This window comes from Drosophila bipectinata, chromosome 3L (genome assembly GCF_030179905.1).
Source record: "Drosophila bipectinata strain 14024-0381.07 chromosome 3L, DbipHiC1v2, whole genome shotgun sequence".
Lineage (NCBI taxonomy): Eukaryota > Metazoa > Arthropoda > Insecta > Diptera > Drosophilidae > Drosophila > Drosophila bipectinata.
In genome coordinates this window covers 5,173,134-5,192,325 of record NC_091738.1, presented here as the reverse complement: position 1 = coordinate 5,192,325, position 19,192 = coordinate 5,173,134, and the positions used below count along the sequence as shown (strand labels likewise).

General features: G+C 41.6%; 5 protein-coding genes across 10 annotated transcripts; 4 read left to right on the top strand and 1 right to left on the bottom strand.

Moving 5' to 3' along the window:
* The first annotated feature begins 751 nt into the window (after nucleotides 1-751).
* LOC108127610 (cuticle protein LPCP-23) lies at nucleotides 752-3,480 on the top strand. Of its 6 annotated transcripts, none has more exons than XM_070280436.1 (2): nucleotides 752-1,041; nucleotides 1,099-3,480. In XM_070280436.1, the coding sequence occupies exon 2, from the start codon at nucleotides 2,863-2,865 to the stop codon at nucleotides 3,439-3,441; it is 579 nt and encodes a 192-aa protein (XP_070136537.1). In that variant the 5' UTR covers nucleotides 752-1,041; nucleotides 1,099-2,862; the 3' UTR covers nucleotides 3,442-3,480. The 6 variants fall into 6 exon arrangements, with proteins under 6 accessions (XP_070136537.1, XP_070136541.1, XP_070136540.1 ...); XM_070280440.1 differs by having other exon boundaries at nucleotides 752-1,355; nucleotides 2,313-3,480; XM_070280439.1 differs by having other exon boundaries at nucleotides 752-1,355; nucleotides 1,417-3,480.
* Nucleotides 3,481-5,053: 1,573 nt separating this feature from the next.
* LOC108127499 (carboxypeptidase B1-like) lies at nucleotides 5,054-6,554 on the top strand. Its single transcript, XM_017244598.3, has 2 exons — nucleotides 5,054-5,772; nucleotides 5,826-6,554. Exons 1-2 carry the CDS (start codon nucleotides 5,054-5,056, stop codon nucleotides 6,460-6,462), a joined length of 1,356 nt encoding a protein of 451 aa, XP_017100087.2. The 3' UTR covers nucleotides 6,463-6,554.
* Nucleotides 6,555-7,058: 504 nt separating this feature from the next.
* On the top strand, nucleotides 7,059-8,264 carry LOC108127600 (carboxypeptidase B1). Its single transcript, XM_017244746.3, has 2 exons — nucleotides 7,059-7,791; nucleotides 7,848-8,264. Exons 1-2 carry the CDS (start codon nucleotides 7,070-7,072, stop codon nucleotides 8,233-8,235), a joined length of 1,110 nt encoding a protein of 369 aa, XP_017100235.2. The 5' UTR covers nucleotides 7,059-7,069; the 3' UTR covers nucleotides 8,236-8,264.
* A 1,062-nt stretch (nucleotides 8,265-9,326) lies between these two features.
* Cyp4d8 (Cytochrome P450 4d8) lies at nucleotides 9,327-11,921 on the top strand. The gene is made up of 4 exons (XM_017244599.3): nucleotides 9,327-9,491; nucleotides 10,400-10,853; nucleotides 10,920-11,479; nucleotides 11,539-11,921. The coding sequence occupies exons 1-4, from the start codon at nucleotides 9,335-9,337 to the stop codon at nucleotides 11,886-11,888; spliced, it is 1,521 nt and encodes a 506-aa protein (XP_017100088.2). The 5' UTR covers nucleotides 9,327-9,334; the 3' UTR covers nucleotides 11,889-11,921.
* A 36-nt stretch (nucleotides 11,922-11,957) lies between these two features.
* Nucleotides 11,958-14,141, bottom strand: Cyp316a1 (Cytochrome P450 316a1). The gene is made up of 4 exons (XM_017244670.2): nucleotides 13,985-14,141; nucleotides 13,512-13,941; nucleotides 12,353-12,888; nucleotides 11,958-12,289 (listed from the first exon to the last, which is right to left on the bottom strand). The coding sequence occupies exons 1-4, from the start codon at nucleotides 14,139-14,141 to the stop codon at nucleotides 11,958-11,960; spliced, it is 1,455 nt and encodes a 484-aa protein (XP_017100159.2).
* Nucleotides 14,142-19,192: the final 5,051 nt, after the last annotated feature.

Here is a 19,192-nt window from a genome sequence, read left to right as displayed (position 1 = left end):
AGGGAAGGTGGAAGCGAAGGTCGCTTAATGAAATTATATCAATCGAGGCGATCAGCCAGCCACCCCTTAAGGTCCTGACCCTGGCAGCTGGCAAATGACATTTGCTTTTTTCCCAATTGTTCATATTTTCATTAAGCATTAAGGCATTTGAATTTCTCCGATTGCGACTTGTAGTCCTTTCTTGCAAACCGGAATCGGAATCAAGTTGAACTCCCGCCCATCCGCACGGCATGATTCCATTTCTAATTTCGGTCTGGTCAAGAACAGGACCCCGGAGCAGGTCTCACGTCAAATTAAATCAAGCTGTAATATAAAGAAAATTGAAGCCAAGTCCCTTTTGTGCCATAAAGCACCGAGAGCAAAGGAGCTTCTGGTATTCAGTGGGGCGGTGGGGCTGTGATGGGATGGGTTCTGGGGTGGGATATTCTTTGGTGTGGGCATTGTGGTTGCAGCTGATTGGCAATACAACACCCGAGCATTCATATAGGAATATCTTATAGTTTTAGAGATTATTTAAGAAAACTTTAATACTTTAGTATGTAAAAAATACATACTTCATTTGAGAATAACTCCGAAAAGTTCCTTCTAAGTGTGTTGGAAAGAAAAAATAGCCATGTGGTTACTTGTAATTACCAGTAAATAATTTCGACCTGCCAAATGGCAACTGTGCTGGCTCATAAATACAAGCTCCAACTAGCCGAGTTGGCCAAGTATTTATTGGCAACACTTAATCTAAGCTGTCAATGTGGATGCAACAGTAACAGTACCACCTCCCATACACAACAACTACAACAATTGGGGAAACTAGCGTAATTGGCGGGGGATTACGACAAAAAACGTAAAATTGCAGAACGGCACGTGAATGCGGCCGTTACGTTCAGAATTGGCCAAAGTGAAGAAGTCGTAAAGTTTTAGTTGCATTCCGCCTTCTTGGCCCTCGAATGAGACGCTTAATTTATGTTTCAATTCCAATTAGCCAACGAGGCGGTGGCTTTTATGCTACTTTTCTTTTCTTTCACTCTCATATGCACTGAAAAAAAAGTCTTTATACATAAATTCTGTCAATTACTTGATGTAAAATGTTGCATTTATTTTTAGCTTACAAACATTCCCCATTTTTGACCGTGTACTTTGGTAATTGACTTTCGGCCTGGCCCTGACGCGTCATTTGTAATTGTATATCAACACGAAGGATGAGGAGCAGAGGCAGGTCGGGGAGTCAGGGGTCGTGGGAGAGCCACGTTTATTAGCCATGGCCAAATGCAGCTAATTGAAGTTCAAATTGCGTTGGCGCAAGAGTCGAAGAAAGGCGGCAAAAAGCGTCGACAGGCCAAGGAAAAGGAAACCGTTGAAATGTAAGCACTCACATGTGATTCCTGTCAGTTCAATAAATCGTTAAGTCAGACGACAACGCAGACGTAAACGAAGACGAATCCACTTTAGACCACGTAAGAGCCAAAAATAAAAAAAAAAGAAGAAATAATTCGAAAGCCAATTCCATACTCACAACACACAATCGGCTAAGAAAAGCAGAGCCGAGAGCCAAGGAAATAAAATCAAGCATAAATGCAATAATACAATTTATGTGCCAAATTTCATGAGGACCATAATGGACGCACCCAAGCACACCTTCTGTCCTTGTGCCTTGATTTCGGAACCAACAAAGGTGACTTTCTGAAGTTTTCCTCGCAATCGATGTAATCGTAATCACATTTGGCGCCGAGATGTTGATGCCATTTGATATTTACGAGTGTGTGTCCATTCTCATTGCGCCAAACTTTTCCTGCACCGTCACTCCGGTCAAGGCAACAATGTCCCAACACTTGGCCATCTTCCATCCATCTCTCGGTCCTTTTATCATCAAACCCCCGCTCCCCTTCTGGGCCAGTCTCCTTTGGCAAGTTAACAACATTTGCTTGACGTTTGCCAATTGCATTATGACTCAATTGTGAGTTGAACGATTTTATGGACGAGCTGGAGAATCAGAATCAGAATCAGAGAGGCAACTTCAAGTCGAGTGTCGGTCCATTGAGAATGAAACGGAAACGGAAACAGAGTCTCTAGCAGGATAACTCTTATTGTGGCCGATGAATGAGTGGGTGTATTGCAACATCTGTGACAATGTCTAGTTAGGAAATTTAACACTTCAAAGATCTAGATTCTTCTATATATTAAAGATATCAAAATTTTAACCTTAAACCTCGAACGACAAGTCCAAGATTCACTCTACTTTACTGCTGCCACTGCCAAAAATAAACTTACAATCAGGTGATATATAATATATACAATGTTTGTATTTATTTACTTATCAGAAACTGTGGCACTCGAAATTGAAAGGCATGAAGAGCAGCCGAGACCAGAAACCCGAAAGCGAAAATGCATTAACAATTTTCCAGCGGCGTTAATGCATCTCCGATGGGCCATAAATTGCGCTGGCCTTTATGGAGGTTTGGATGTTTGGCTATTCGTATGACCGTGAGCCCAGCACTTGATGGCACTTCTGCGGTGAGCTGTTGCCCTCATCCGAGTACTATCGCTGGCCGGAATGCGGAGCAAGTGCGGCGACCTCAGCCGGGTCCGGGAGCATTATGCAATTGCCAGACGTGTAACTGGGTCGTCGACACGCCCTTTCTACGGACTGTTGGCTGTCACTTGGAGCTGGGGCAATTGTGAATTGATTTGCCACGATCGAGGGCTAGAGAAATGGATTTCTGAAAGTCACGCAAAGCCGGCCCCAAAGCCACAAACTAGTTTGGCATTGCGAGGGCGAGTGCCGGCGATTATGAGTAATTGTTGGCCTATATATGCTCCATTGGCTAATCCAGTCAGCCACAGTTGCCGCACTTGCCCCACAGAATCAACATGTCTCAAATCATCAGCCTTGCCGCCAGCCTGCTGCTCCTTTTGGCGCCCACATGGGCAGGAATCATCGCCCAGCCTATCAGCTATCTGGGAACTGGAGACGAGCACGCGGTGGCCCACACCCAGCAGAACGTGGTGCGCAGCTTCGACGGCACCGTCTCCCACTACGCCAAGTCGGTGGCCACACCTTATTCACAGGTGCACAAACAGGACACCAGGATCAGCAATAATGTCTACCAGCCGACGGTGGCTAAGACCTTCTCCTATGCTCCAGCTCCTGCCCCAGTTGCGGTTCACGCCGAACCTTCGAATCTCTTCACCCAAGCGACTCCAGTGGCTCCTGTTTACCAACAGTCTGCTCATTACCAGGCTCCTGATGTTTACCACCAGCCAGCTCATGTCCAGGCTCCGGCTGTGTACCACCACCCTGCCCATGTGGAGGCTCCTTCGGTTTACCATCAACCCGCCCACATTCCCAGCACCGTGGTCGCTCACCAGCCTGCTGTGATCCACTACTCCCCCGCCGAGACCGTATCGCACATGAGCTTCGATGGATTCGGCACTCACTATGGTTTCTAATTGTTCTTTAAGTAATAAGCTTTTAAATAAATGTTTTAATAATAAACCCTAAAATTGTGTATCATAATCTTTTGATTCCTTTCATGATCAGATTTCAGTGAAGCCCCATTCATCTTTGTAATTGCCCCATTATCAACATTGCATCATCATGTCCATGCCACTTGGAAAAAAGGGCTTCCATTGACTTGTTTTCCATTGGATTTCCGCTTATCACTCACGTCCAGAGGCAGCGTAAACAAATCATAAAAATCCACAGAAAGTGCACACTACAAATAGCCCCAAGTAGGACATTAGCTTGGCTTCTTACAAGGGTTCGTGCTTTTCAGCTCTTCCAAGTGGGTTGAGGACGTGATTTGTGCAGCGCAAACTTAAAAATCGGACATGGTAGCTACGTGACTCGCATTGCAATCCCAGGACCAAGGACCTAGGACACAAGAGACCCAGAACGAAAAGGAGGCGCTATGAAATGGCACGGCTTATGAACTAATAAGATTTTTCTCCTCCTCGTAAATTATGCACATTGGAGGACATCGTATTGGAGGCCATCGAGTGTCGTAATCGAAGATTGAAATCAAATTTTTGCAGCCTCATTAATTTTGCATCGGAAAAGTGGAGTAGGAAATTGAAAAGTCGCAATAGCCACGTTTTTTCTCCATAGTTTTTGAAATGATAGCTTCATTAGCTAGCCATCAAAGTAATGGCCAAAATGATTACCCAAAAAGCGGTTAGAAACTTGGCTCTGTCCAAACAAAATTGAAAAAGAATGGCAAAGGCAACAATTTGCAAAAATAGAGCCATAAACTCTGCTTAAATGCAAAAAGTCCAGCATCCTTCAGGACCTCTAGGAGCCGGCTACCACCCTCCTTACTTGCTGGCGATTCTATCCGCCACTTGAGTGCTAAAAGGCGCAATGATAAAATATTTTGCGTCCGTGGCAAGTAAATTTGTTGGCTGAAAAGTTGCAACATCCAACAAAATGCAAAAGGGAGCAAAAATAAACACGAGATGAAGAAAGGCCAAGCCGCTAGTTGTTGGTTTTTGTTTAGCCGCTGCGGCTAAAGTTTCCCCCATTCCGGCACAGGGCCGGTCCTCCATATTCAGGATCTTTTCGTACGAAGGAAAGTTGGCAAAATAAAAATGCCCAGTAAGACGTATTTATCAACATAATTACATTTTTTAATGGCCTTTGAAACCGCAAAACGGCAACAACCGTCAAGGAAGATAAAAACGTTTTGCAAAAGACAAGAAACTTTATAAATTCTCCAGCATTTTGGGTTTTTCTACTGGTACTTTGGCGCAAAATAGTTTCCACGAAATCCAAATTTTATTTGCGTTAATTCCGATGAATCAGAGCTTTTATTTAGATAATTTGAAACAACAATAGGAATAATGTTAAATAAATATACTATAAGTATATAACTTATATACAGATAAGTTTTTACAGAGAACTTTAATTTAAAAAAAAATTTCATAGTAAGAGTTTTTTAATCTGCATCCGAGTAAGTCGCAAAAGAACCCCATAAAAAAATTCTCTTTCCTTTGTTATCAGCAAAAAAAATTAAGCCGAATGGTCCATTTCAGTCAGTGTTTCTCAATCATTGGTGCTGGAATGATGTGTCGAGCAGCTCTGTTTGCGATCGCCGCGATCTTCGTAGTCTCCAGTTCCCCTGTGGAGGGACGATCCTCTCGAAAAAGGGAGCTGCAGAAACCGCAAATTAATTGGGATGAATACCCCAGCTATGGGGATATAGTAAAGTATCTAAAGGACATGGCTTGGGTTCATAGGAACCGGATCCATCTGAGAGATGTTGGGCGATCGTACGAGAACCGGACGCTACAGATAGCGGTTATTTCTAATGGAGATGGTAGACCGAACAAGAAGGTTATATTCATTGATGCCGCCCTCCATGCGCGGGAGTGGCTCTGCCCCATCACAGCCCTATATGTTATCCACCAGTTGCTAGTGGAGTACGAGGTCAACTCCTACCTGTTGGATGACTACGACTGGGTTTTGCTGCCCCTCGCCAATCCTGACGGATACGAGTATTCGAGAAATATTGACAATTTTTGGACCAAAACCAGATCCCCCAACAATGAACACTGTTATGGAACGAATCTGAACAAAAACTTCAACTTTCTCTGGGCCAAGGATTCTCCGGCTTTGAAAGATCCCTGCAGCGAGGAATTCGCCGGCAGTGAACCTTTTTCAGAGCCAGAGTCGAGGACTGTGCGTGACATTTTGGATGAGCTGGTGGACTCTAAACGTGGATTTATGTACCTCTCACTGCACACTGCCAATCGATCGATTCTGTATCCGTGGAATAAGAAAAGGTGGGTTTTAATGTTTTAAGTCATGCTGAAACCAAATCACATTTCTTTTCCAGCAATTTTACCAAGAAAAACATAATGCATCAGCAGATTGCCAAATATGCCACCGATCGGATATACTGGAGTACTGGTACGCGGATAAAAGAAGTACCCAGGTACTTTTATGGAAGAGGAACCGCCCTGGACTACGCTGACAGATTAGGCTTCCCCCTGGCCTTCACCTTCGAGCTGTCAGGTATGGGCCGAGACGGAGTGGATCACAAGTTCTTCCCGCCGAGCGTGCTGATTCGCGAATTGGTTCAGGAGTCTTGGTTGGGAATACGATCTCTGGCCGAAAGGGCGATGGAACTATCAAGAATTGTTCCGCCAAAACCAAACCGACAACGTAATTCTAGACCTACACGAAAACCTACACGAAAACCCACACGAAAACCTACACGAAAACCCACACGTAAACCCACACGTAAACCTAATCCAAAACCCAACTCTAAACCTACACCTAAGACTAATTCTAAACGCAACCCTAAACCAACATCTAAACCTACCTCTAAGCCAAATCAAAAAACAAAACCAAAATCTCAAACAGGTCAAACAGAGTTACCACAAAATGTTACTTCAACTAGCGTTTCATCGGAAACCTTAAAAGCTGTCTCATCATTAAATAGTACCATTTCATTAAAAGAAAATAAATAAATACAGAGTAAACTAAAAATAGAAGCTAACTTGGGGGAGTTTAAAATAATATACCTTCCAGTAAAACCAAAAAATGGTTTCACAACAAAAGGTTTTTAAAAGCTACTATTATATTAATCAGAGCTTGACTTAAAAATTTATTTTATTTAAAATACCAAAGAAAAACATAAATATTGTTCTTATGATTATTTCAGAAATAAAAAATTCCTAGAATAAATATTAATTTGAGGAATTATGGTTGTCTGTTTATTAATTAATGGCTTTATAGATTAAATTAATCTTTAAAGCTGGAACAATCAGAAACTTAAATGGCATAGACATATGGCATATCCTTTACAGTTATGTTGTTTCTATAAAATGACGACTTAAACAAATATTTTATCTGTAATTAAACAAAAACTCAACCAAAGACTTAAAAAAAACATTTTTTTTTTTTAAATGGGATTGCTGTAGAGACAATACTAAGTTTAATACAATAATCTCAAGCCGAGCTGTTCGAGGGTATCACAGATTAAAGCCCAATGGAATTCCCCCTGTTATCTGCTAAGCCTGAAATATAACAAATACGATCTGTCTGATTCAGTGTGTCGTGATCATTTTTGGCGGAATGATGTGGCGTGCTGTATTTGCGATCGCCGTGATTTTCACAGTCTTCAGTTTCCATGTAGAGGGACGATCCTTTCGCCGCAAAAGAGCGCCGCAGGAACCGAGGATCAATTTGGATGAATACCCCAGCTATGAGGATATAATGAAGTATTTAAAGGATTTAGCTTGGATTCACAGAAATCGGATTCATCTGAGAGATGTGGGACGTACGTACGAGAACCGCAAGCTGCAAATGGCGGTTATTTCCAATGGAGATGGAAGACCGAATAAGAGGGCTATATTCATCGATGCCGCCCTTCATGCGCGGGAGTGGCTCTGCCCCATCACAGCCCTATATGTTATCCACCAGTTGATTATGGAGTACGAAGTCAACTCCCACCTTTTGGATGAGTACGACTGGGTTTTGCTGCCCCTAGCCAACCCAGATGGATACGAGTATTCCCGAAATTTGGAAAACTTTTGGCGAACAAACAGATCCCCCAACAACGAATACTGTTATGGTACAAATCTCAACCGAAATTTTAACATCTCCTGGGGAGAGGGATATCCGGACTTGAAAGATCCCTGCAGCGACCATTTCGCCGGAAGTAAACCTTTTTCCGAAATAGAGACGAGGACAGTGCGCGACATTATGCATGAGCTGGTTCAGACTAATCGTGGATTAATGTACCTCTCTTTGCACACGGCCAATCAATCGATTTTTTATCCGTGGGTTTATGATGGGTCGGTGTTGACGTTCAGAGTTGTTAGTATCCAATTTAATCTCGTTTCTTTTACAGTCATGCCACCAATAATAAGGCAGAGCATATAGAGATTGCCAAATATGCCTCTGATCGGATATATTGGAGCACTGGTACTAAGATAAAAACGAAGCAGGCTTTCTTTTACGGTGGAATGATGGGAGGAACCAGCCTGGACTACGCATTTTATGCGGGATTCCCCCTGGCATTTGTTTTCGAGATGTCCGGAACGGACCAGAACGGAGTGGAGCACAAGTTCTTCCCGCCGAACTATGCGATTCGCGGCTTGGTTCAGGAGTCTTGGTTGGGAATTCGTTCTCTGGCCGAAAAGGCTATTGAGAAGTATCCACCTTCGAGACCGTTACGTCCTAACCCAGAACCAAAACCAAAATCTATTTGGGAGATGCTCTGTTTTTTTTGTGGATAATATGTAAATAAAGCGAAAAATAAATTCTTTGTGCAGGAGTTCGTTATGGGTAGTCTTTAAAGGGTCCTTGATATCCTGCAATGGAAATTCCAAGCCCACTCCTCATCACCTCCCCATTCCTTATTCGATTCCCCTCTCCTCAGTTATTACAATCTCCCTCGTTACGCATACGCCCCGTTGTCTGTCGGCATATGAGACGAACGTGACTTGTACGCTTCGTTTGGGCTGAAACAGGGCTGAAGATTGGGGGATGCAGCTCTGGCGTATCACTCGCATTGTCCGATACATTTCACATGCTGCAATTAATGCAACAAATTGCATTTTTAATATGCAACATTAATGTGGAAAATCTTTCTGTGCCGGCACAGAAGAGCATCTGAAACAGAAACCGAAGCTGAAACAGAAACGCACAAAAAACAGGACGAGCCTTGAAACCCGGAGGATTTTATTTATACCAGTCATTGTGAAAATTGAAAATCCACATTTGGTCTGCAATTAAAAACACTTTTCACTTCCATCTGCATACTCGTACGGAGTCCGACTACGAGTCCTGTATATACATATATTTAAAATAATAAAATACCATGGAAAAGTCAAAGTTGCCCGACCCAGGAAGCTGCTGTTAATTAGTTTTTTCGAAGTCAGCCAGCAAACCCATATCCATCCAGTCATCCCGCCATCCAGTCAGAGACCGGCCATCTATCTACCCATCCATCTATCCATTTATGCAGTTACTGGCCCTCGCTTGGCCCTGGTCGACCCGTTGGCTCAAATGTTTTAATTTCCGCACGAATGTCTCTAACGGAAATTACTTAAAAAACAAAAGTAACAAAAAATGAGGAAAAAAGTGTCAATAGGGCTGTTATTATCGTTCTCTTGGGCTGGAAATAATTAGCAGAATTACCCGCTTTTAAAAGACCGCCTCATTAGCTTGTTGATTAGAATAGTAGCGACAGATTAGCGCATTAATCGCTCCCCGATTGCACTAAGAAGTTACATTTGGACTCCGATTCGATTAGAGGCACGTCCGCTGCGTTCGTCGGATCGGGTGGAATTACTCGGATCGGCTGGCCAGTTCCGAGGCGATTCAGAATGCAAAATGCTGCTGTGGGTGCTGGTTGTTACGCTCTTGGCGGCCGCCTGGCTCTTCCATCGGGGGCAGGAGCGGCGCCGGAGGGCGGTTTCCAATTTGCCGGGTCCGTATTGTCCTCCTTTGTTGGGGGCCCTCCATCTCATGATAGGCATGACTCCAAAAAGTAAGTGAATATATTGTAAGTGAATATAAATATTTTTAGATAAAAAGGTAAAAGAAGAAATATAATCTTTAAAAGTGAAATGCGAATATTATATTTTACCATAATTATTAAAATGTACGAATACATATGCCATTTTTAAAGTACTATAATACAAAATATTTTAAAATATGAAAATTAATATATATAGTATAAAATATTAATCACAACTTTTGCAAATGCAGCTGTTTCTGTTTAAAGTGGTGTTCGTGACTATTTTTATTTTTATTGCCTTTTCAACGAAACGAATAAACAATTATATTCATTATTGTCCCTTTGTTTACATTTTTTTTTATAATATATATTTTTATAATACATTTTTATAGATTATGTCACGTGAGAATGAAAGTTTTTACTCGTCTTGACATTTTAATAAATATTAATAAGAAAAATATATTCTGATGCAACCGGTTTACTTTAAACCGGATTTTTGCCTTAAAATATAACTATTTTAACTAAAATAGAACTACTTTATAACTAAACAATATATGTACATATATCTAATGCTTAGTTAAGATAAGGTTAAAGGAACTTGTTTAAAAATAATATACATATGTAGGTAAACAGTTGGTCGATTATCAAAGAATACTTAATCTAAACCTAAATATACATACTCTCCAGCAGAGTTTTTTGCCGACAAACATTTAGTTAAGATTGCAGAATTGTTATTGTTTTCTTCGATAATCCAAATCTGAATGACCGCCGTCATAAATGTTTCTTATCAATGCGAATTTTTGTGCAATAAAGGAACGCCAAGCTTCCTCCGTGAACTTTAATCCAGTTTGGACAAACAAAAGTATAGATAAGACTTAAAAATATTATTAAAATATAAAGGTCAAACAAGATATATTTAACAAACCAATTTTTTGCAGCATTCCTTAAAAAAACCAGAGAATATAGCCGTCGTTGGGGAGATCTTCAGCGAGTCTGGGTCTTCAATCGCCTACTGATCATGAGCGCCAATGCGGAATTCAACGAGCAGCTCTTGAGCAGCCAAGAGCACCTCGTGAAGCATCCGGTCTACCGAGTCTTGTCCCAGTGGTTGGGAAACGGACTGCTCCTCAGCGATGGAAAGGTGTGGCACCAGCGCCGCAAGATCATAACGCCCACTTTCCATTTCTCCATTCTGGAGCAGTTTGTGGAAGTCTTTGACCAGCAGTCCAATGTCTGTGTCCAAAGGTTGGCGCAAAAGGCCAACGGACAGGTCTTCGATGTCTACAAAAATGTATGTCTGGCAGCCTTGGATATTATTGCGGAAACGGCCATGGGAACTAAAATATATGCCCAGTCCAAGGACAGCACACCCTATGCAGAAGCTGTCAATGAGTGAGTATCTATAATCTTAAGAGCCCCTCAAATCAGGAATATAAAGAGTGTTTCCTTATCTTGCAGATGCACTGCCATGATGAGTTGGCGTTTCATGTCGGTGTACCTTCAGAGCGAGATTCTGTTTACTTTGACCCACCCGCACCTGAAGTGGCGACAGATGAAGCTCATCCGCACTATGCATGACTTCACCATCAAGGTGATCGAGCAGCGCCGCCAGGCTCTGGAGGAGCAGCAGAAGAGTTCCCGTTCGGACGAAAGCTCCAATGATGTGGGATCTAAGCAGCGGATGGCTCTACTAGATGTTCTCCTGATGGCCACTGTGGATGGCAAGCCCTTGACTAACGATGAGATCCGCGAGGAGGTGGACACCTTCATGTTCGAGGGTCATGACACCACCACTAGCGCTCTGTCCTTCTGCCTGTATGAAGTCTCAAGGCACCCAGAGGTGCAGGAAAAGTTGTTGGAGGAGATCTTGCGGGTCATAGGCACAGATCGGAGTCGCCCGGTAACAGTAAGGGATCTGGGGGAACTCAAGTACATGGAGAGTGTCATCAAGGAGTCACTGAGGATGTACCCGCCAGTGCCTATTGTGGGTCGCAAACTTGTGAATGACTTCAAGTATAGTAAGTACTCTTCATATAATATGGTTTTTAATCCTTAACACGTTCCAATATTTGGTTAGCCAATTCAAAGCATGGCGATGGAATTATTCCGGCTGGTGCTGAGATCGTTCTCGGAATCTACGGCATCCATCGTCAACCGGAAACCTTCCCTGATCCGGAAAAATTCGATCCAGAGAGATTTGAGACTGGAGACCGCGTGCCACCATTTCATATGGTGCCATTCAGCGCTGGACCAAGAAATTGTATTGGCCAGAAGTTTGCTCAGCTGGAGATGAAGATGATGCTGGCCAAGATCGTGCGGGAGTATAAGCTCCTGCCCCTGGGTGATCCTGTGGAATGCGTTGTAAATATAGTCCTGCGTTCGGACACGGGCTTCCAGTTGGGAATGCGAAAGCGAACTGAGCTTTAAAGGCATAAACTACACCTTCTCTTAAATAAAAAATTAAAAGACGTATTTTTAACAATAATTATATTTTAATTACTTTCTTTGTTTTAAAGCCAACTGAAAACCATTGGATGAACCCAAAACAAGACGAAGGTTTAATCGTAATTGATTTCCATAGGGAAGAAGTTCAAAATTTGTGACCAAGGGAGCCAAAAAGGCTTTTAACAAATTAAAGGTGAACTTTTTGGCAGGGCAACTACGTGATCCCAGGCCGAAACTCAAAAGCTCCGTAGAGTTATTCAAAAATCGTTCAGGCAGGAAATTATTCGGTTCTGGATAGCGATTTTCAAGGCGTTGCATTTCGTAGAGATTTACGTAAATCTCAGCTCCATGGGGCAACACAGCATCTCCCACCACGCTATGGGCTGTGGAAAGAAAATGAACCTTTTAATAAAAGAAAGTTTAATTAATTTATCACTCATACGCACTATAGGGAAAGTCCTGTTTTAGCTGGCGCTGAAGAATAACTTGAGGTGGGTAAAGCCTTAGACTTTCTAGTAGCAAAGCCTCCATATAAGAAAGCTTTTCCAATCGCCATTCCTTATGATCTATTATAGAGTTATTTAACTCCTCCAGAGAGCTATGCTGCACTGTAGGGTTTCTGGCGATCGAGACAATAGCAAAACATAGCGCTGAACTGCAAAGTATATATCCCAAATAGTTGCATGTATTCAATTCGGCAAAAATTTCTTCATCAGTCAGTTGAGGATCTTGGCTTTCCAGAAGAATCTTCAAAAGGGGCTCGTGACAAATTTGAGGCAACGGCTCCGAAGGGTTGCCTTCCAAGCCATTGACTTTCTTCAACTGCTGCTGCCGGTGTCTTGATATTAAATCCTTGTGCTCTTGGTTTAAGATTTTGATGAGTTTATTTTGCCTCCTCCTCATGAATGGACAACTTAGCCAATAGTTGAAGCGATTGGCAGACTGCAGACTTAGAAAACGCTTCCTATAAAGTTCCGTTAAACTGTAATAGAAATATTTTAGGTTTCACGATTTTCCATGGGGGTCACCCAGAAAATTTGACAAAAAATCTAAAAAATATTTTGTTTGTAGATTTTGATAGAGATTAAAAGAGAATCGATCTACAAATCGTTTAAGGTATTCCGCTTTGAAATCGGATAATTATTGGCCGAGATATGGCTATCGCTATGGGCCATACGGGGGGTCTCATGCATTTTCACGATTTTCCATGGGGGTCACCCAGAAAATTTGACAAAAAATCTAAAAAATATTTTGTTTCTAGATTTTGATAGAGATTAGAAGATAATCGATCTACAAATCGTTTAAGGTATTCCGCTTTGAAATCGGATAATTATTGGCCGAGATATGGCTATCGCTATGGGCCATACGGGGGGTCTCATGCATTTTCACGATTTTCCATGGGGGTCACCCAGAAAATTTGACAAAAAATCTAAAAAATATTTTGTTTGTAGATTTTGATGGAGATTAAAAGAGAATCGATCTACAAATCGTTTAAGGTATTCCGCTTTGAAATCGGATAATTATTGGCCAAGATATGGCTATCGCTATGGGCCGTACTGGGGGTCTCATGCATTTTCAAGGGGACACAAAATTTTACCGACTTACTCGTGTAGGGCTTTGGCATATTTATCACTGGGGCTTACACCGCAAGTCACTTGCATCATTAGGTTTAAAATACTTGGAGAAATAACCTCCCAAATGTCGAAAACCTCTTGATCTGCCCGCTCCGAAAGTTTGGGAAGTAGGGCCTCCGCTTCCTTGCGACACAAATCCGTGAGCTGCTCCATATTTCCTTTTGTGAAAAGCCGACTAATAAGGCCATGACGATGGTGCCATTTATCCTGGTGGCACATAAGAACACCGCCTTTCAACCAATCCTTCATAAGTTCACAGCCTGTTTCCAAATTCTTTTCGCTTTCCAGGAGCTGCCTGGTGAGTTCAAGATCTGCCAGAGGAATGAAGAGTCGATGGAAAATCCAGCAGCGACTGAAGAGGCCGAACTTGGCCAGATAGTCCTTGCTTTGCTTGAAGAAATCTGCCTAAAGTTAATCAAGTTTTTAATGTTACAACCAACGAACTTTTTGGGCTCAGGAACACCAGCTTCTGAATCGATCCCATTAGCGGCCAGGTGATGGGTCCTTTGAGATTCCTGATCAGCGACCTCTGCCTGCGGGTCCTGAAGTAATTGAAGGCCGAAGCCAGGCAGAAGCACACGAATGTGGTGGTCAGGATCATGGCCAAGATCCAACTGAGCCAACTAAGAACCGCCTATGCTAATCGCAAGCGTTGGCATTTATTACCGTTCGATGTGCACCGATAATCTTGGCCAAGTGTTATCAAAGACAGGTCCCCCTAAAGCTAGTCGGTTTAAAAATAATCTCGATTTGATAAAAAAAATATAAATAAAAATATAATTTACAATAGCTTATCAAAGATAAACATATTTTGTTGTTTTAACATTTGAAACAAATATAACAGAATTGGCCAAGCCCCTAATATTCAATATTTTAATGATAACTTGGAAAATTGATTTGAAATTCATCATTTTATTTATTTCTATTTTAAATACTTGGGTTCCACAAAATGTTGCTCAATAAAGTTCCGCAACATGTTGCTAAAGCTAACTTTCAAAACAAAAATTTTCTTAAAAGTTGTTTAAATATTATAACATAAAAAATTCGATAACTTTATTTTCCAATCCCTTTCCAGCTAATATTCTCTACCCTAGATTAATAGAATTAAGCTAACAAGTCAAATTTATTGGCCAAGGTGGCTGCTGAAATTCAAGCTACTCCAGATAGTCACACCAAAATACCGTAATAAATATTTAAATACTTACCTAACATTTATTGCTGCTGATCCGGGGCACCGGATTCGAAACTATTAAGCAAACCAATTTGGAGCAATTGAATGGGGAGATGTCCTCATCTCGAGAGCAAAAAGCATCTGTTGTTTCGACTCGGAAACAAATCTTTTCTGGGTTGCGGTTGCTTGTCGGGGTCACGGGGGTCGACCATGGAGGGTTGGTCAACCCTTTCAGGAGTTGGACTGTCAAAAGTACATTTGCCTTGGTTACACCACAGAAATATCCCCCGAAGCATGTAATGACAATATCAGGAAGGACCTCTGCCCCCCTCAAAATCCTTCTTGGCCTTCGGGGAGTTCGAAAGTTTTCTGTAGGTCGGAAGGAGAGGGATTTTTTGAATTGCTAAGCCGAGTTTGTTGTGTGTTCCATTTTCATTTTGCGGCGTTGATGAAACTTTAATGACAAGCCACCACCACACGCACTCCAGTTCCATCTCCAGCTCTGGCCAAGGCAAATGGGCCATGTGTCCGTTCAGCTTCGGGCCCTATTTTGTCTCTGTTTTTTGCTTCCTGCTTTTTCCCGTCTCTATTTCTAGTATTTTTCTGTACAATTTCAGACAAAGCCGGCTAATGGCGGCTAATGAAGCCAGTTTTATTGGGGATTTTGTGGGTCGTTGAACCCCGGATCGGAGCACTCCCTAGTTGACCATATCCACCGGAATGTGTGTGAATGTATTTATGAGGCATTCATACGTCAATGTCACGAGCAAGTCCAAGTCCTTCTCGTCCAAGTCCAGATGGGAGTGCAATGGACACGTGACCAGCACCATCGCCAACACCAAACACCCAACAAATGGCCGACTGGCTAGCGTATGCAAATGAACAAAAAATTTGATGACCGCGCTATGACAACGACTTCTGTGACAATGAAAACTAAGCGAACTGCAAAGCCAAAGTCCGAATGTTGTTACGCAAAAGAGCTGAACAAAAAACCAGGAATTAAGTTTTCAAAGTAAGGACAATACTAATACCCGGCACTTCTCACAAAACTTTTATAATTTTGAGACCCAATGTCTAGGCTTTGAGATTTATATTTTCCATATTTTAATATTTTAGGTTTCATATGTTATTTGTTCCCAAATCCAATATACCCCTGCATTGTATGGGTGAAGGATATAACAACAAAAACCTAGACCGACAAACGTCGGCAGGAAACAAATCCTTTTACAGGCCTGCCGAATATGCGCTCCTGTCAAAAAACCAAAAAACTCGAACAAAGACATAGCAACAATTTACATTCCCATTGTTTGCCTCGGTTGCAGATACAAGGTTTGCAAAAAACACTCGGATATTTAGACACATAGATACACACACTTACAGATATTTTCATGAGATTAGGTCTTTTTAGTATAATTATAGTCCATTTATTAAATAACTAAACTAAAAAAACTCAAGATCTAAGTCCAAAGACCTGAAGCTTTAATATTTTTGATAAAATCGCAAAGTACTTACGAAAATGTGAATATCTGTAGCTTTGCCTATAAATTCCAAATGCATTCGGTCAGCCGACAAGGTAAGAAAAAAACGCAACCCGAAGAGGAGGCTCGAAGGACCAAGAGGACTAAAGAAATGAACACAAAATGGCTTACTTTTCCATAGAATTGGTTTTTTAAACTATTTTTTAAATCAAATTTCCTTTAAAAGATGATATTAGTTATAGCCTTCTCGTATAGCCTAGCACATAGTTTTTATAAATTGTATATTTTCTGGAAGGGTGTTTACCAATGCCATATAGCCATAAGTACTACCCGCCATTGTCGACTTGGCCATTGCGGTTCTTCCTTCTGCTGTTGGCAATGGGAAGCATTTTGCATGAATTGCCCATAAAAATGATATGCACATCAAGATTGTCTGATGTGAGTGAAGCGATAAGCGCGAAAATTTGCTTACTGGCTGGAGTCGGTGGAAATTGTTTGAAAACTTAAAGGTGGAGTGGAGCATTCCTCGCTAATAATTCCATTGCTAATCGTGATGAACGACTCCTGGCTAGACTTTTAATTTGGTTACTGCAGCTAAAAGGTTGCCATCAGTCTCAGGCACGCCCACCGCCCATTAACCGCTCATTGGATGCCTTTTAGCCACCCCTTAGAAGCCCCTTTAGCCACCGCCACATAACTGTTACCCATTAGGCATCACCCATTATGATTAATGCACTTAAAAGTAAGTATTTTATACAAAAATCTAAAAATAAAATATATAAAAGTCGAAATGGATTTTGGAGATGATTTTCTAGGTATCTTGTACCTATTAAATTAATTTCTTATCCCAATATATATTACATGTGATTTCTATATGCTTTTTCGTTAGTGTATCTCTACCCTCTCTCATATTAATGGTCCACCTCGAAGGTTCTTAGCCTGCCGTAGGTCGGAGCCCCCATTTCCCAGATGTCATATGTCAGGCGGCTGAAATAATACGAGCTGATGACTGCGTTATGATTACTGTCAGCACCAGGCACTCAATGAATAAGCAGATGAGCGGAGCGAGTGTCAGCCTCTTACTTTTATGTCCTTGTGGGCTTATCACGCACTTTCCGCCCCGCCACCCAGCCACCCCCAACGGCCACACATGTGACTTGAGGCATCGCCCCCCGCAGTGGCAACAACTTTGACTCTGCAACAATTTATCACAGCCAATTTAACCACTTAAGTGCGAAAAAGGTTTCGCTCCACACGGATGTTCGGATGTAAAGTGAAATGCATGGAGAACGAAATATCGAATGAAATGTAGCTGCAACATCGACAACTGCCACTGCAACAATGCAACCCCAAGGCATTCCTTCTGGCCTGAATCCTGACCACTGACCACTGAATGCATTCTGTGTCTGCTGGCGGCATTTATTTGTTTACAATCTGTTTGTTGCAACAAAAAGGAAAAAATAAATACTGCCACAAGGCTTAAAAATCTGCATTTGCATTCTGACACCAGTCGGGAATGAAAGGGTAAATGGGTAGGGTCTGTGGCCATTTATTCATAGGGCTAACTGAAAAAGGCAGTTGCCGTAAATTATTAAAATATATATTGTTGAAAACATGGGTTATGAAAGTTTTTTATAAATAAAGTAAAAGTAATGTTATAAGGTTATAAGTTATAAAGTAAGTTATAAAGTAAAAAAATCTTTAACAGTAATTGGGCTTTGAAATCGGCGGAAATCTCTTTCAGCCATATGTGAAAAGTGGCCCAAAAGGATTTAGCCGTAATGCAGGCGGGCCACTTCAGTTGAATGCCAGCAAATCGGCTTTCACCGCTCTCTCTTTTCTCGCTTTCTTCGTCGAACTCTCGCATGTGTGTGTTTTTGTGAGTAAAAGTGCAAATTCATGTTGTGTTTGACAAAATCTGTATAAATCTAAAGACCAACTGCCAGCAGTAGCACGAGCTCAGTTCAGTTCCATTCAAAGGATAACCGAGCCGGAAGCTTACAAAATAAAGGAGTTTGGGTTCCAGGAAGCAAGGACGAAGTATCTAAATGGGCTGAGAGTTCTAGGTCAAAATAAGGCTCCTTTCATCGACCAAGATGCGATCCACTTGTTGCTCGAACCTTTCCCACAAATTACACGCTCATTAAAAAATTTGCATAATTACTGGCGTCTCCCGCTCATTAGCACTTTAAAGTAGACGAGTAGACGCGGCTCAAATGGCGACTCCAGGACTCGGGAAAAGGGTCCTTGAGGCCCCAGGAGTCTCATAACCTGTAGCTGGAATTTAGATGAGTTTTACACAAGGATGCTGCCGCGCGAGAAATGCTAAATGTTGAATTAAAAATGCATGGAAATTAAAAACAATTACGTGAAATTTCATGCCCCCCCAGCACTTTTGCAGAAAAACAAATAAACTCTGCATAATGATACTAATCCCTTAAGCCACAACAGCGGAGGCGTAACAGGAATGATGGGGCGGGGCTGACAAAAAGGGCCATCAATTTGCATTGCGTTTGGCTCATTAGCGTCGCTGCCACTGACCACTTGTAAATTTGGCATGTCTATATGGAAATGCGGAAAATTTATGGCCCATTTGCAAAACTTTGATACCACGGGGTGTGATTTAAATCATATTTATTTAATAAATATTAAATTATTTATATTTAATTAAAGAATATACTTTTAAAAACTACAAAAATAAAAGACTATGTCTATAGAAATATATTTAAAAAAAATGGCACTTCAATATTCTGGAGTCACCCTCGCAGAGAGCCTTTCTGTAAAATACGCAATTGGATAAAATATTGCGGTTAGGTCCATGTTCGAAGCTTGACACACATTCCATAAGCTTGAATTACAGCGGAAAATAGAGGAAATATTTATACAAAATGTTTGTAACGCGATTTTTGCCATAATAACACGAGTAATTAAATGTCAATAGGGTTATGTCCTCGACAAGTAGTGTCAATAGTAAAGTCAAACAAATAGTGATATTTGAGATTG